Source organism: Vicugna pacos, chromosome 2, assembly GCF_048564905.1.
Source record: "Vicugna pacos chromosome 2, VicPac4, whole genome shotgun sequence".
NCBI lineage: Eukaryota > Metazoa > Chordata > Mammalia > Artiodactyla > Camelidae > Vicugna > Vicugna pacos.
In genome coordinates this window covers 80,972,600-80,989,908 of record NC_132988.1, presented here as the reverse complement: position 1 = coordinate 80,989,908, position 17,309 = coordinate 80,972,600, and the positions used below count along the sequence as shown (strand labels likewise).

At 36.1% G+C, this 17,309-nt stretch overlaps 1 protein-coding gene and 1 long non-coding RNA gene across 3 annotated transcripts in view; one reads left to right on the top strand and one right to left on the bottom strand.

Moving 5' to 3' along the window:
* Window positions 1–13,324, top strand: part of HSD17B11 (hydroxysteroid 17-beta dehydrogenase 11) — a 33,990-nt gene extending 20,666 nt beyond the window's left edge. Inside the window, exons 6-8 of one of the 2 annotated variants that reach the window (XM_072943094.1) lie at window positions 10,244–10,360; window positions 12,650–12,774; window positions 13,078–13,324. In XM_072943094.1, coding sequence (XP_072799195.1) covers window positions 10,244–10,360; window positions 12,650–12,740 — 208 coding nt within the window. In that variant the 3' untranslated portion in view covers window positions 12,741–12,774; window positions 13,078–13,324. Of the gene's footprint in view, window positions 1–10,243; window positions 10,361–12,649 lie in introns of both variants that reach the window. The other variant, XM_031688412.2, reaches the window with a different exon arrangement.
* Window positions 10,885–16,748, bottom strand: LOC140687136 (uncharacterized). The gene is made up of 3 exons (XR_012061268.1): window positions 16,628–16,748; window positions 15,079–15,217; window positions 10,885–11,743 (listed from the first exon to the last, which is right to left on the bottom strand). It is a non-coding gene; the product is annotated as an uncharacterized lncRNA (long non-coding RNA).
* Window positions 16,749–17,309: the final 561 nt, after the last annotated feature.

The following is a 17,309-nucleotide window of genomic DNA, read 5'->3' as shown; positions in this document are numbered from 1 at the left end:
GCTGACTTTTGGGGTTTTTTGCTCTTCTTTTTCTAATTCTTTTAGCTAGTGGTTTAGATTGTGTATTTGAGATTGTTCTTCTTTTTTGAGGAATGCCTGTATTGCTATAAACTTCCCTCTTAGCATTGCCTTTGCTGCATCCCATAAATTTTGTGTGATCGTGTTTTCATTTTCATTTGTCTCAAGATATTTTTTCATTTCAACTTTGATTTCATCATTGACCCATTGGTTTTTTAATAGCATGTTATTTAATCTCCATGCTTTCCTTTTTTTCTCCTTTGTTTCTCTGTAGTTGATTTCTAGTTTCATGGCATTGTGGTCAGTAAAGATGCTTGAGATAATTTCTATCTTCTTAAAATTGGTGAGGCATTTTTTGAGCCCAAGTACATGATCAACCCTAGAAAATGTTCCATGTGCACTTGAAAAGAATGTATATCCTATTTTGGGGGGGTGTAATGCTCTGAAAATATCCACCAAATCTAATTTTTGTATTGTATTATTTAATTTCTCTGTTGTCTTATTTATTTTCTGTCTGTAAGATATGTCTAGTGATGTCAATGTGGTGTTAAAGTCTCCAGCAATGATTGTATTCCCATCAATATCCCCCTTTATCTTTGTTAGTAATTGTTTTATGTACTTAGGTGCTCCTATATTGGGTGCATATATATTAATGAGTGTAATATCCTCATCTTGTATTATTCCTTTAATCATTATAAAATGTCCTTCTTTATCTTTCTTTATGGCCTTTGTTTTAAAGTCTATTTTGTCTGAAATCAGTACTGCTACACCTGCTTTTTTGGCTTTTCCATTTTCATGGAATATCCTTTTCCATCCTTTCACTCTCAATGTCCTTCTCCCTAAAGTGGGTCTCTTGTATGCAGCATATTGAAGGTTCTTGCTTTATTATCCAGTCTGCCACTCTATGTCTTTTGATTGGAGCATTTAGTCCATTAACATTTACAGTAATTAATGATAGATATGTGTTTATTGCCATTTTGAACTTATTTTTGCAGTTGATTTGGTATTTCCTCTTTGTTTCTTTCTTCTTCCTTTTGTGATTTGGTAGTTTTCCTTTGTATTATCTTGGATTTTCTTTAGTTTTTGTGACTCACTTGTAAGTTTTTGGCTTGTGGTAACCCTTTTTTTATAAGTCTGTTAACCCATTACTATAACTGTTTGTATTAAACAGATAGTAGTATAAACTCAAACCCATCCTACCAAGAACAAAAAATTTTGAAAAGAAAAAAAATAACCTGTATTTTCTTTCTTCCCTCTCCCACTTTTAATGATTTAGATGTCTTCTTTTACAATTTTGTGTTTATTCTATTTGTAATTCATAATAGTTATGAGTTATGAGTTTCCATTTATGAGTTTCTCATTTTTGTAGCATCCTGCTTCTTTTCTATTTAGAGTAGACCTTTCAATATTTCTTTTAGCATGAGTTTAGTGTTGTTAAACTCTTTTAGATTTTGCTTGTCTGTGAAATTCTTTATCTCTCCTTCTATTCTAAAGAATAGCCTTGCTGGATAGAGTATCCTAGGCCGCATCTTTTTTTCATTCAGGACTTTGAATATATCTTGCCACTCCCTTCTGACCTGTAGTGTTTGTGTAGAGAAATCTGCTGAGAGCCTTATGGGGGTTCCCTTGTAACTCACTCTTTGTTTTTCTCTTGCTGCCTTTAGGATCATTTCTTTATCCTTGACTGTGGCCATCCTGATTATGATATGTCTTGGTGTGGGTCTGTTTGGGTTCTTCCTGTTTGGGACCCTGTGAGCCTCCTGTACTTGGATATCTGATTCCTTCTTTAGATTTGGGAAGTATTCAGTCCTGATTTCTTCAAATACCTTTTCAATCCCCTTTGTTCTTTCTTCCTCTTCTGGAACCCCTATTATGCGTAGATTGGCATGCCTTATATTATCCCATAGGTCCCTTATATTGATTTCATTGTTTTTTATTTGTTTTTCTCTCAGCTGTTTGGGTACTTTCTGTTGTCCTGTCTTCTAGGTCACTTATCTTTTCCTCTACATTGTGTAGCCTGCTGTGTATAGCCTTTTGACTAGTTCTCATTTCAGCCAATGAGTTTATCAATTCTAGTTGGCTCTTCTTTATAGCTTCAATTTCATTTTTGACGTATTTTATATCTCTAAACACTATCTCTTTTAGTTCCTTCAGTACTTTGATCACTCCTTTTTTGAAATATTGATCTAGTAGGCCATCAGTGTCTATTTCATTGATCATGCTTTCAGGGGATTTCTCTTGCTCTTTTGATTGGGAGTGGTTCCTCTGCTTCTTATTACTCATATCTCTCTGGCACTGTGGCTTAAGGAGTATCAGTTATCTATTGTGGTCCTTAAGGAGTTTATTTAAAATATTTATCTATCTAAAGCCTATGCAGGAATAAAACTTAAAAAAAAGAGAGAGAGAGAATTTTAAAAGAATGGAGAAAAAAAGTTTGAAAACAGTATATAATCAATAATAGAAGAGCAAGTTGAAGCAGAATAGCAACTGAGTTGAGATGTCTTTTAAAAACCTTAAATAAAGAGAAAAGATCAGAAAGCAATATTTAAAACTTGTGTATAATCAATAACAGAAGATCAAAACCAAGAGAAATAAAAATGAAATGAGGTGGATTTTTTTAAATAATAATAATAAAAAATCTTAAAAGAAAATTTTAAGAGGGATTAAAACTGTAGACATATACAATTGTTTAAAAAGTAAAGATTAAAAAGGTAATAAAAGTAGAAAAGATTAAAAACAAGATTAAAACAAAAAAAAAGGGGGGATGTGTTCTCCTGGAGACTGTGCACGCTTAATGATTTTATTGAGAAGTCTTTCTGTCCTCGCCATTTTGTGAACTCAGCTTGCTGTTTCCAGAGACCCTCCTTTGGCGCCCTCCTCTGTGCTGCTGCCAGTGCCTGTCAGCAAGCAGATCATACCCCCTCCCAACACTGGGTCAGGTGCTGTGCTCCATCTCAGTGGGTGGGCGGGTCACTCTCCTTCCCAATGCCACAGTCAGATGCTGCGCTCAGGTGAGGTAGGCGGGTCAGTTGCGCCCCCTCCCAGCACCAAGGTCAGGTGCTGCGCTCCTGCATGGAAGGCGGTGGCCACCCGCCCTCTCCCAGTCCTGATTGCTCCGATCGCTCCACTGCTCTGTGCAGCTGCCCACTCTACCTCGGGTGGTGCTTTGTAGGTGGGCTCGGGGAAGACAGCGGAACAACCCCACCATGCCAAAACTCAGCTCCTTGTTTGTCTTGGCAGTGCAAGTTCCCTGAGGTGCCAGGACAGAAAGATCCTATCTGCCTCAGGCTGTAAACAAGTCTCAGTCCTGCCTGGGAGGTTGCAGGGCCCCAGGTGTGGATTCAGGTCTTGGCCCCGCCCCCCACCCAGGCGCTGTGCACAGGAGCATATGGCGGCTGTGGCTGTGCCCCCACCTCTGTTCTCCCAAGAGGCGCCAGTATTGGCACCGTGGGTCTGAGGCAACAAAGGCTATGGTGCCCCTTACCCCAGGGCACACCAGCCATGTTGCTTTGCTTTTTTTTTTTTTCATTAATTTGTGGGGGGCCCAGGTTGTTCTGCTCTGTATCCCTTCCCAGCCACGGTGCACAGCACCATGCAGTCCCCCAGGGGTGCCTCAGTGCAGCTGCCCCAGTCCTCAGGCAGCCTGTCCCAGCCCCCAGCTCATGTCTCCAGGCTGGGTGTTGCAGGGACCCTTTGTGCCTGTTTAACTTAGTTCTGTCAGTCAAGGGGTGCTCCATACAGATCGGAGCCTCTGAGGTTCTACCTCTGTCCCGCTGGTCTCTCCATTGGAGATGGGGATATTCAGCAAATGAGTGCTAGTCCTCCTTTGCCGCTCCCTCCCTGCAGGACTGGTCCCGCACTGTTTTGCTTTTTCTTCTTTTTTCCTTTTCTCCTAGCAGATTTGTGGCATCTTTGTCTTTTGAAAAGGGCGATGTTTTGTTGGAGTTCAGCAGGTGCTCTGGTTGGCTGGGTGGATCTGTGGATATGAGTTTTGGTGTATTTGTGGGAGACGGTGAGCTATGATCATCCTTCTACTCTGCCATCTTGGCCCCTTCTCCCCCTGTAATTTTCTTAAACCTCTTAAGAATGCTTTGCTTAGAGAGATCAAGTAACTTACCCATATTTAGAAGAATTGAGATTCAGCCCAAATTTTCTTTTTTACACAGAGGACAGCCTTTCTGAAAGAAGAAAACTGAACCAACATCTAAATCTCTGATTCAATATAGTTTGTATCATATTAATGTTGGAACTTAAATTCTCTTTTAGATGTAGTTTATTGGTTATTATATTTATACATCTAACACGTTGCAAAGAAACTGCAATGTGTGGGTTGTAATGCAGAATAATACAAGTTTATTGGAATTAAGGATAATCAGGTGCTGCAAGTAATTTTTTGACAGCTAAGAGTTATTTTTATTAAATAAATTTGGATGTCAAGAGATCATCTTATTAAAAGCATTTACTGAAAGCCTACTATATACCAGGTACCCTACTAGGTCTAAATATCTTCTATAAATTACTTCTAATCTTTCATCCAGGAGGACAAGATTTGGGCCCATCATAGTTTGCCTACCCTATTCTAATCCTTATATCCATTCTGCAAGATAAATCATACTATGCTCATTTTATGGACAAAGAAACTGGAACTTGGAGAATTTAAGAAAATTACCCAAGGTCACACCGTCCCAGAGTGACAGATCAGAATTCCTACCTAGGTCTCTGACTTCAAATGCCCTTCTATTCCTAGCTTTGTTTTTTAATAGAAATTTTAAATTGAAATTTTTTCCTAAGAATCATTATTTTTAATGTATATTAAATACTTCATTGGAAGTAGCTTTATTGAATTCCTGATAATGCATGATGATTATAATCAAAACTTAAGTAATATAGAGAAAAGCCCCTTCAAAATTGCTACTCTTCCAGAGATCACTTTATTGAAAAATTAGATCTCCAGTTAAAGCTTTCTAATTTAAGAGGCTATACTTCTTAATGATTTCTTTTTCTGGTACATGGAAACATACATACTATTCTATAAGCTGCCTTTTTGACTTAACAATGTGCTGCTGTCAACTTTCTGTGCTGATATATAGAGAGCTTACTTTACTTACCTTACTCTTAGCTTTTTTTCTTACCTTATTCTTTTTGTTCGCCTAACAATCCTTGGATATACATCTTCTCTATCGATGGACATTTAAATCTCAAATCTTTAATTATTGTAACAAACGCATATCCTTGTTTATGTGTGCATGTATACATATATGTATTACATGTTTATATATTCATATATGTGTACACATGTACATGTATATATGTGTGTGTGTATCTTTGCTCACTTTTCTGACTATTTTATTATAATTTTTTAATGAATTATTGGATCAAAGGAATTTATTTACTTTTGATAGATTTACTAGATTGCCCTCCAGAAGAATTGTTCTAATTTATCCTCCCCCCAACAGGGTATAAAGTGTCCATTCCTCTCACCTTTGCCAGCTTTGGATATTAGCATATTTTTAATCTTTACCAACATGACAGGAAAAAACCAGTACTTCCATGTTATAGTAGTATATTTTTGATTATTAGAAAGGCTCACAATCATCTTTTTATTTAATAAGTCCTATTATCTTCTATATTCCACTCTGCTCACACAAATCAGACTGCATGCATACAAGAGCTTGTAAAAATCAAGTTAAGGAAGTTCCTTTGTGTTCCTACGTTGTTGAGTGATTTTTTTTTCTCATTAAAGGGTATTAGATTTTGTTAAATGATTTTTCTGTGTGTATGGTGATGATCTTTTGCTTCATTCTGTTAATATGGTATAGTACATTCATTGATTTTTATATGGTGAACCACCTTGCATTCCTGGAATAAATCTAACTTGGCTATGGTATATAATCCTTTTAGTTTGATGCTGGATTTGATTTGATGGTATTTTGTTGATGACATATGCATCTATATGCATAAGAGATATTGGTATATAGTTTTCTAGTGATATCTTTGGCTCCAGTAACAGGGTAATTCTGGCCTCATAGAATGAGTTGGGAAGAATTCTCTCCTCTTCTGTTTTTTGAAAGACTTTGAGAAGGACTGGTGTTAATTCTTTATATGTTGGGTAGAGCTCATCATGAAGCCCTCTAGTCCTGGGCTTTTCTTTGCTGGGATTTTTTTGATTACTAATTTAATCTTTTGTTAAAGGTATACTCAGGTTTTTTTTATTTCTGCTTGAGTCAGTTTTGGTACTTTGTGTGTTCCTAGGAATTTCTACATTTTGTTTAGGTTATTTAATTTTTGGCATATAATTGTTCACAGTATTCTTTTATAGTCCTTTTTTATTTCTGTAAGGTTGGTAGTAGGAACTCAGTAATGAATTCACTTTTATTCTTGATTGTAATAGTCTGTCTTCTCTCTTTTCTTGATCAGTTCTAGCAAAAAAATTATCAATTTTGTTGTTCTTTTCAAAGAGTCAACTTTTGGTTTCAGTGAGTTTTCTGAAGTGACTTTATTGTGGTATAATTTCTATACAGTAAACTACACATATTTCAAATGTACGATTTGATGAATTTTGATAGATGTATATACCTATGAAAACACTACCACAATCAAGATACCTAACATTTCCATCATTCCCCAAGAGTCATTGATTCTTTCTCTTGTCTTCTATTCTTTCATTTATCTCTGCTTTAATCTCTATTATTTCCTTTATTTTGTTTGCTTTAGGTTTAGTTTTTTTTTTCTAGATTCTTAAGGTGAAAAGTTAGGTTATTGATTTGAAATCTTTCTTCTTTTTTAATGTAAGTGTTTATAGCTGTAAATTCCCTCTGAACACTGCTCTTGCTGTGTCCAATAAATTTTGGTATGCTTTGTTTTTTAGTTCATCTTAAAATACTTTCTAATTTCCTGTGATTTCTTCTTTGTCCCATTGGTTGATTTCCACATATTTGTGAATTTTCCACAGTATGTTACCGATTTCTTTTTTATTGAAATATAGTTCATGTACAATATTATGTTAGTTTCAGGTATACTACATAGTGATTTGATATTTACATACTTAATGAAATGATCACCACGATAAATCGAGTAACCATCTGTCCCCACACAGTTATTACAGTATTATTGATCATACTCCTTATGCTATATAATACATCCTGTGGCTTATTTATTTTATAACTGGAGGTTTGTACCTCTTTATCCCCTTCACCTATTTTGTCCCTTCCTCTTCCCCCCACCTCCCCTCTGGCAACCACCCATTTGTTCTCTGTATCTGTGAGTCTGTTTTTGTTTTGTTTTGTTTATTTGTTTGTTTTGTTTTTTAGATTCCACATATAAGTGAGATAATATGATATCTGTCTTTCTCTGTCTGACTTATTTCACTTAGCATAATACTCTCTAGATCCATCCATGTTGTTGCAAATGGCAAAATTTCTTTTTTTAAAGGCTGAGTAATATTCTGCTGTATAAATATACCACATCTTCTTTATTTACTCAAATATTAATGGACATTTAGGTTACTTCCATATCTTGGCTATTGTAAATAATGCTGCAATGACCTTTGGTGTGCGCTGTTACCAATTTCTAATTTCGTTTCACTATGGTCAGAGACCATACTTTGTATGATTTCAGTATTTTGTGGTCTAACATAAGATCTGTCCTGGAGAATGTTTATTGTGCCCTTCAGAGGAATATGTATTCTATTGTTGTTGGGTGAAGTGTTCTATAGGTACTGTTAGTTTGGTTAATTTATACTGTTGTTCAAGTTTTCTGTTTCCTTGTTGATCTTCTGTCTAGCTGTTCAGTTCATTGTTGAAAGTGGGATTAATGTCTCCAGCTCTTTTTTTTAAACTATCCATATTTCTCTTCAATTCTGTCATTTTTTTTGCTTCATGTATTTTGGGGCTTTATTATTAGGTATATGAGCAATTTTTAGTTAAATGCTTTGCCCTTAAATAAGGTATCTTTTTCTTTTCTATTAGTGATACAAATAATGCACTATAATCTGAATTTATTAGATTAAGAATAATTGGATGTTCTGAATCATCCTTTTTAAATGTCTACTCTCCAATATGTACTTTACATAACAAAATTTATTTTCTCAAAAAATTTAGTTGTGTGTTTGCTACAGAAAGCTGTTAGTTTTCATTGGCTAGTACCATAAAAAAGAAAATGTTATATAAGAAGATGACAAGTAACATCAGTATACTATAACTGTATAAATATTTGTATGTGTATTTCCCATTTAACCACAATGTTACCAGTAGAGTACTGAAGCCACCTTATGTTCATTCAGTGATGCCATATTGGTAGCTTGAAATTGTATTTCCCATTTAACCACAATGTTACCAGTAGAGTACTGAAGCCACCTTATGTTCATTCAGTGATGCCATATTGGTAGCTTGAATTGCCATATTGGGAGTATTTATACCATAGAAACTGGAAAACGCTACTAAACTGGTAATTCTGTCCCCTGGAGAGCCAGCTGATACACATTTACCAGCATACCACTGCATTACCTCCATTTTTCAGATTAAACACAAAAACAAAAACCTGAGCTTTGATGAGTGGAAATATCCCCCAAATTATTCCGCTACTTAAGTGGTAAAATTAGATAATCAAACACAGTACGTCTACCTGAAAATATTCTTTCTCCTTAAGTATTCTTATAATCACACATACATTCTTCTTCTCCACCCCAACAGATTGGCTGAAAGTGTTTTTGGATAGTTTCTACAAAATCCGTTATCAACATTTATTTAATAGGATTTGCAACTCTTATTAACGTAAATTATCAGGGAAAATATTTCTATGTACTGGCATTTTAATGATTAAAGATTAAAATATTTTTTTCTACCAAGCAATTGAAGACTTTTCTTTTGGTCTTCTTAATATCATGATATTGGACAACCATTAAATTTAACAAAAATTCTTTTGACAGAGGCTAAGACCTTAGGCAAAGAGATCAAATAACTTAGAAAAGTTTGCTTAGTGCAACACCATTTTATTGGTAGGGATGGAACATGGGAATATTGAGGTCTGGTAGCAATATGCCAGAAAGTAACTTTCCCTCTGAACACTGTTCAAGGCACAAGCATTCTTCAGTTTCTAGAGTCATCCTCCTTGGTCCCCATTACCTGCCTATCCCACAGGCTAAAGGACTGCTTAGTCTTCAAGCTTCTATTACCTTTCATTTTTGCCTCCATTGGGCCAAAAGCCATTACTTGCATTATTACATTGCCTCTCCTGTCACCTCTGCAAGCTTTTCATATGTAATACTATTGCATCTGGGTCCTGGGGTGCACACAGTTTTCTGACAAACGACTGACCTATGCTGAGAATGAAAGATTATGTTATATATATTTTAGGTTCTGCTCTCCTCCGTATACAATTATCATGCCCACTTTTAAGTACAATACCTACACTTTTCAGTTGTCCCAGTTTTACTTTACTGTGTATTTTTCTTTCTGAATGAACTATTCTGTATTTGTTCCTAAAGAACCTCATCCCATTATTTTTGTCTCAATTCTCTTAAACTATTCACACACATTTAAAATCTGCCTCTCCAAAATGTTAGTCTCCCAAACAATTTGGTGACATTAGCAAATTTCATGAGTAAATTTAATTATTTATCTTTCTTTCTAAGTCATTAATAAAATGTAAAAAAAAAAAACAGGACTAACTCTCTTGTAACTCTATCCTAAATGCACTTATTCTAGCACTCAGAGAACAAAGGTCACTTTTTAGGTACCACCTCTTACTCAGTAATGTATAATACCAGGGTGGTTACACAGTAAAGATGTGACATGGAACTAAGTAACAAAGCTAAAAATTAAATCAAGACCTAATAAATATAAGGGTTCCATATGAAGATCAAGGACTTAGAGCTGAGCATACCCCTGTATTTTAAGTCCTCTGATACTTTAGAAATTATACACTTAATATAATAATAAAACTTGTATAATGGTATCTGACTTCTTTCGAAGACTTCTAAGGATTTAAAACTGAATTTGTCAGTCCTAATCTAGCTAAATTATTTTTGAGTCCTAATAAATGGTTTTGTTTTGCTATTATTATTAATGTGAAAACAGCTACCATCTTTGAGTCCCTGTGATAGGCTAGATGCTTCAAGTCAGTTATGCTATGGTTTGTATGGTAATTTAACTCACTTGTTTTGCACCAAACCAAAGCTGAAGCCTCCGTGAAATGTTTCATTTCTGAAGATTGCTTCTGATTTCAGTTTGGGACCCACTCTGGAACCTGAGGAAGTGGTAAACAAGCTGATAGATGGGATCCTGACTGAGCAGAAAATGATCTTTGTTCCATCTTCTTTAAGTTTTTTTTCAGTGTTAGAAAAGTAAGTGACAGTTATGTTTGTCAGCATTACACATAAAGATTATCTATTACATGTTTTAATTCAGATTTAAAGTCAGTCGTTTGATAAAGTACAATTAAATGGAATTAAGTTAATAAAAATTAATAGGCTTAAGGAATCCATCCATTTTTAAAACCACATTTGTTAATAATTCAAGCAAGATTGGTATAGCAAATGGGGAAAGAAATTAAATAATTTCCACAAGTTTTAAGTTGTTTTGTTTTGTTTTTAAGAAAGAAATTTGTACATTTCTGGAAGTTTTGTCTTATAAATGAATGAATAGGAAGGAGGATAGTTTTTAATCATTATTACATAATGGAATTATGGGACCGTGATATTGGAGGAGACCATAGTTAGGTTTTAGATAGTCATTTAAATATACAACAGATAATCATTGAGCTCTTTGCAAAGTCATCCTGAAGCATAAGAATTGCTACATAATCTCTTATAATTTTACAGACCTTTAAGCCTTGCTCCTTTAAATGTGGTCCATGGATGAGCAGCATCACCATCACCTGGGAGTTTATTGGAAATGTAGAATCTCCTGATCTCCTGAATCAGAATTTGCATTTTAATAAGACCCACAGGTGATTTGTATGGACATTCGAATTTGAGAAGCATTTCTTTGGAGCAGTAACTCCCAACTTTGGTGCCCACTAGAACTTACCTGGGAGTTTTTAAAATGCTAATTAATGCCTGAGACCTACTCCCTACGATTCTGATTTAATTGGTCTGGAGTGTGGCTTGGTCTCTAAGAGATACAACTTTCTCTGTGATTCTAACATACAGCCAAGATTGGAAACCACTCTTTTAAAGAATGCATAACATATTGCCCCATTACTCTTCTGGGATAGCTGTGTGGCAATGACACTGGTCAGGTAATAGAGGAAAGTGAGGAGGTGCCTTAGGTCAGGGGGGAAAAAAAAGCCTGTTGCTCTCTTACTGCCTGCCTGTCCCTAGAGTCAGGCTTCCCTAGCATGGATCCTTTAGGAAGTCATTTAAAAATAATAGGTTTAGATAATAAAGCTCAAGGATCTTCTTGGAAAATAAATGAGTTAAAACCTATAAAGTGTTTCCCATTATGCTTGTCCCATTATGTAAGTGTTCGGTGATCATGGTCTTTAGAATGTAACTTTCTGAGGGAAGGAATTTTGTCTGGTTTCCATCACTACATCTCCTGAGCTTTGAAGAGTTGATGGACACAGAGGAGGCACCAAAATGTTTGATGGTTAAAGTTTCCCCAGACTTTTATCACAGATGAATCTGTGTTTTTGTGATTTGCTATGTGGACATGGATGAGTTATCTAACTTCTTTGAAGCTCAGTTTCTTCATCTGTTATATGGAGACAACAGGACTTTATAGGCCTGTGAGAAATAAATAAAATGCATTTAAAATGTTCAGCATACTATAAGTAATAAATGCTATATACCAGCATTATTATTATAATTATCACTATTATTAATATTGCCCTGATTTTTGTCTGAATATGAATGTTTGCTGCTCAGTTTCTAAACCTTATTTAACTAATGCCATCTAAGCAGATGTCTGTACATAGTTACACAAGTTTACATACTCTGTTCAGTTTCTCTCAGACTCATTGGAATGTGACAAGTTCCTCAATATACTTAAGGATGGGGTAGGGCGATAAAAATTAACCTACTGTATGTCCATCACCATAAAATTAAGGCACTTTATATTAACACATTGATTAGTTATAAGGACACTGTGGGGGTAAGTGTTAATTGTTTCATTTACCTGTAAGAAATTTAAACTCAAAAGTTAAATAATTTGTTCAGCATTATGCTCAAAAACCAAGTGTATTGTCTTCATTTTCTTTCAGCAATTCTGCGTCCCTAGTCTTTAAATGAAACATTTTAATAGTTTCTGGATTATAAAGTATAAAATTAGTTCCTATTGTTACTTCCCCTCCAGTGTCAGGTTTCTTTTTTTTAAGCTGTTAGTACCTGAACTATTCAGTTCTATACACCTTGTCTCTTAGATCTTTTGAAAAGTATTCGAGTATATTTATTTTGAAGACTATATCTTTCAGGTCACTCCTACCCTAAAGAAGGTTAAACTTTCCTTTTCCTTTTGAAAAGGAAATGTATTTCACTGGAAAGAACATATAGTGGTGACTCAGAGTTAAAGTTCTTAATCTTATTTAAGATGAACATGGACATGATACTTGATAAATATAAGTATTTTTAAAGATATTTTACAAATGCACTTAATATTACTTTCCTAATTATTTCATGTTATCTTTCTTTTAGGACCCTTCCTGAGCGTTTCCTGGCAATTTTAAGACGAAAGATCAATATTAAGTTTGATGCAGTTATTGGATATAAAATTAAAAAACAATAAGTGCTTCGCTTTTTTAAAAAATGATTTACCAGGTGTAAGTTGATTTCATATAATATTAACCAGAATTTTAATGTTTGGACTTCGCTTTTCCTAATTATCATTTTTTTTTTAATACCACCTTTTGAGGCTCCAGCAGGTTCTAATTTCATATAATACACAGAACTATCTTAGGAACCGATCTTATGGAAAGTGGAAGAAAACAAAGAGTTTTACAATAATTTCCAAGATTTTGTAGCTCATGTAAAGGCTTTGCAAAGTTTATACTATTAATGTTTCAGATGTATTTTTATTTTTAATCACTTAAATTTTATATAATTTACATTTCCTTTTCATGAAGGACTATATCTAGTGGCATTTCATAATGAATTTCACGTCATGTAAGAAATATTGCTCAAGCATTTCACCCTACACATTACTACTCTGCTTCCTGAGAAATACCTCACATTCCAATGCCGGACATTTCAGCACAAGGAAACTGGAGATGGACACATGTTGCGAGTATAAAGGCATCATTGAGATTTGAGGCAGAGAATTGGGAGAATGTACACATAAGTGGCAATAATAATAAATGGATCAAATTTAAACTTTTGGTGTTTCTATCTTTTTGTTTTGAACAGAACATAGCTTAACCTTCAAATTAAAGGAAAATAGATTATGTAATCAAGGTCTGTTTTTCTTTTTCTCTTTTTAGTATCTGGAAGTCTGTTTAAGGAAGGTTATACTATAGATTCTATAATATTAGGAAATTTCATCTGAAGGTATCATTTCAACAATACATTTCTCCCTCTTTCCCATCAACTAACCTCTTCTGATACAGAGAATCAAAACACAATTGCTGTTAACCAAATTCTTCATTTAGTTGAGGTAAGTATATATCTGAGTCCCAAAATGCCTGCTTTCCAAAACATCATTATATTTGAATAAAGTAGCACAGAGTCCTCTCCATACTTTGGCTTTGCTAGAGTACCTGCAAGTCACCACAGAGCTTATAGGTGTCCTGGACCATACCATGTTAGCAGAGAATGACATTAGAAGGTGGAGAGTCAGTTATAGTCATCTTCTAACTCATTTTGAAGCAGATTGTGTATTCTTTTGATTAAGTTATACCTGTTGCAGCTTGCCAAGTGGAAGAGTGAAGCAGGCTAGGAGAAAGCCTTTAGTGAAACTTTAGTGAAATAACTGAGGCCCAAAGTGTACTGATAACTTTCCTCTTTTCACAGTAAACATGCTCTGGCTCTTAAGACACTTGTCTAAAATTAACACTTGGATGAATTTTGGTATTAACCATTATGAGAAATAAGTACTTCTTCACTCTTTTGCTTGAATATGCTGACAGAATGGTAATCAGTCCCCTGTACTGAATGTTAGCCACATACTAGGGACAGTTTGCCATTTAATCCCCAGCAGTCCTGTGTCATGCACACTGTTGAAGGACTTGAAATAGCTATGAACACAGCAGTGGTAAGCAGGAACCCAGAAGAACCTCAGAGGCTGGAGCCCTGCTCTGCTGGCAGGTGAATGAATGCTGCAAGGGTTCTGAATATTGTTTTCTGCATTTAAAAAAAATAAAAAAGCTTGCTTCAATTCACCAACATCAGGCAATTACTGCTGTGACTCTAAGTCTGAAAAATTTTAAGTGTTAGTTGAATGACACTAATCCTTACTCTGAACCCACTTCTCAACAGTTTAGTAGGAAAATCCATCTCAGCCATCAGCAGGGCTCCTTGTGAGTGTCACACCAAAATCAAAGAGGCTTACATTGCCTTGGGGTAAGTGGGAAAATACTTCGAATTGTCAGCTGTCATGGTACCCTGTGATCCTAAACTGGGATCTTGATGACTGATGGCTCTCTCCTTTGCAGGATACGGATGTCCTGACTGTGGCAGGGAACCACCCTCCCTGGACATAATCTTAAAACCTTCCTCTGAGCCCTTCCTGTCACCCTGGGGTCCTGCCATGGGACTGCTAGGACTCACCAGCCTCTCTTATATTCCCTTTGAGAATACTTCCATGCTTGCTTCAGAAACACTCTTCCCCACCCTTGTCCCCCACCACCATTCCCATTTGCCAGAAATCTATACTTTTTAATGGAAATGAAAGCATGGAGAATCAAGCCAAGGAAAAGGATAAAAATTGACCCTCAGTACATCTTCAACACCAACTTGGCTAGTGAGTAAATGGCTAATAAGTATTTTACTGTGGGGAAGGGTGCAATTAAGAGCTTCCTCTCCCAGATACGGTGATAGTTTTACTTCCTTGGACAGTTCTGTGTGTGTGTGACTTCATTATCCCCGTCTTACAGATGACTATAGCCCAGAGAGGTCCACCATATACTTACAATCACAGAGCTACTTAGAAGTCACGCTGAGGATTTAAACCCATGTTTGCTGGCCTCACTACCACACAGCTTCAGTGGACTTCTTGGAGAGTTGAACTATATCTCTTAACACCGTCTTCTTCCTTTTACCCAAGATTTCCTTCATATTTAAACAATATTCCAAAATCAGCCAGTGAAAATCTCGGTTGGTAATTTAAACTGTTCAGTCTAGGAATTATTTAAAGGTAGAATAAAATGCTGCAGTGCAGATACCCGATTATTCCACCTAAAAAAAAAATCTAGCCTGGCCTGGCCCAGTATCACCACAGTCTAAAGTTTCCTGAAATTAAACTACTGAGCCTGAAAGTAATTGGGGTAGTCTTAATCTACGCCAGACATCAAATCCTTCCCCAAAATTGATAGGAAATTTCCACTTGACCTGAGAGCCAATCTGACCCCACCAAGTTCTTTTCTTTTTTTTTTTTCTTTTTTTCTTTTTCCTTTTTTTTTTTTTTTTTTTTTTTTTAGTTTGGAAGTGACTGGATCAACTTCAGAACTGAGGAGATGTGCCTTTTACTTTTGTAGTCTTCACTTTAATTAAAGGTACCCTAGTACTGCAAAAAAAAAAAAAAGACGAAGAAGAAGAAGCAGCAGCAGCAGCACTGGTTAATCTAATACAAGCTAGCCTTTCTGGAGCCTCAGTTTCTTCATCTATGAGAGAATCAAATTAGATTACATAGTCTCCTAGATTACCTCCAGTTCCAGTTAAATAAATGTTTTAAAATCAACACATACAAAACCTAGCATCTTCTCTACCCCATCCACATTCCCTAAACAGAGAATGCCATTTTTAACAACTAAGCCAGAAACCTGGAGTTATGCTTTCTTCCTACCTTCCCCTCACCCTCATCTCTCACCACACCAAAACCTAATTCCCACCACACACATTCAATATCAATCACCATTCCCACATTTCTATTTCCAGCCTAAGTCTTCCCTCTGAGCACCAGACACATCCAAATGCTTTCTTGCTCTCTCTGCCCGTATGGCCAATAGGCATTTCAAGGTTCTATTGCCAAAAGTGAGCTTTTGATGTTCCAAACCTGCTCCAAACCCCATTACTCCGTTTGCTCAGGCCAAAAAGGTTTGTGTCATCCTTGATTCCCCTCTCTCATTCCCCACATCCATTATGAAAACAATTCTGTTTTTCCTACCTTGAAAATATATCCAGAATTCTATCACCTCTTATCACCCCACTGCTATCATCCTGATCCAAGTCACCATCACCTCTTGTTCCTGTTTTGCTATTCCCAAAACAGCAGCCAGAATGATTTTTTAGAATATGAGATCATGTCATGCTTCAGATCAAAATCCTTCCTTAGCTTCTCATCTAAAACTTAAAGCAACAGTCCTTACCATGACCTACAAGGTGATATGTGGTCCAGTCTTCCTACCTGTTACCTTACTACTTGTATTAGTCAGGGTCCTCCAGAAAAACATAACCAGTAGTAGATTTTATATACATACTTACTGGTAGACAGACAGAAGGTATTTCAAGGGATTGACTCACGTGATTGTGGGAAGCTATCAACCGTGAAAGTTGTTGAGGAGGCTGACAGGCTGGGAAGTCTTGGGCAGAAGTTGATTCTGCAGTTCTGAGGCAGAATTTCTTCTCACTCAGGGTGTCTTAGTTCAGGATGCTATAACAGAATGCCAAATACTGAGTGGCTTGTAAGCAACAGAAAATTATTCTTCACAGTTCTGGAGGCTGGGAAGTCCAAGATCAAGACATCAGCTGATTTGGTGGCTGGTTACCTGCTTGCAGGTTCACAGCCAGCCAGCCTGTCTTCGCACTGTGTCCTCACAGGACAGAAGGGGCAGGGGAGTTCTCTGAGGCCTCTGCTGTATGACCGTAATCGCATTCATGGGGCTTCATCTCCATGACCTAGTCACCTATCGAAGTCCCCAACTTATGATGTGATTTCTCTTGGGTTATGATTCCTCGTCATCTTTTGTGAAACTCATAGGATTTAAGCTATAGTAAGTAATTCAGAATGCAATCACAATGGCAAGTGTCAACTTCGCTATTAGTTGTTTTGAAATATCTAATATAGGACTTCAAATGTGTTAGAGTGATAAATTAAGAGGGTTACTTTAAATAAGGAACCTGTTGGGCAATGTCCATGGAAATATTTCACTGGAACAGAAGGACAGAGACAAGATCTCCCTGGGGCATAACCATTACACCTCAC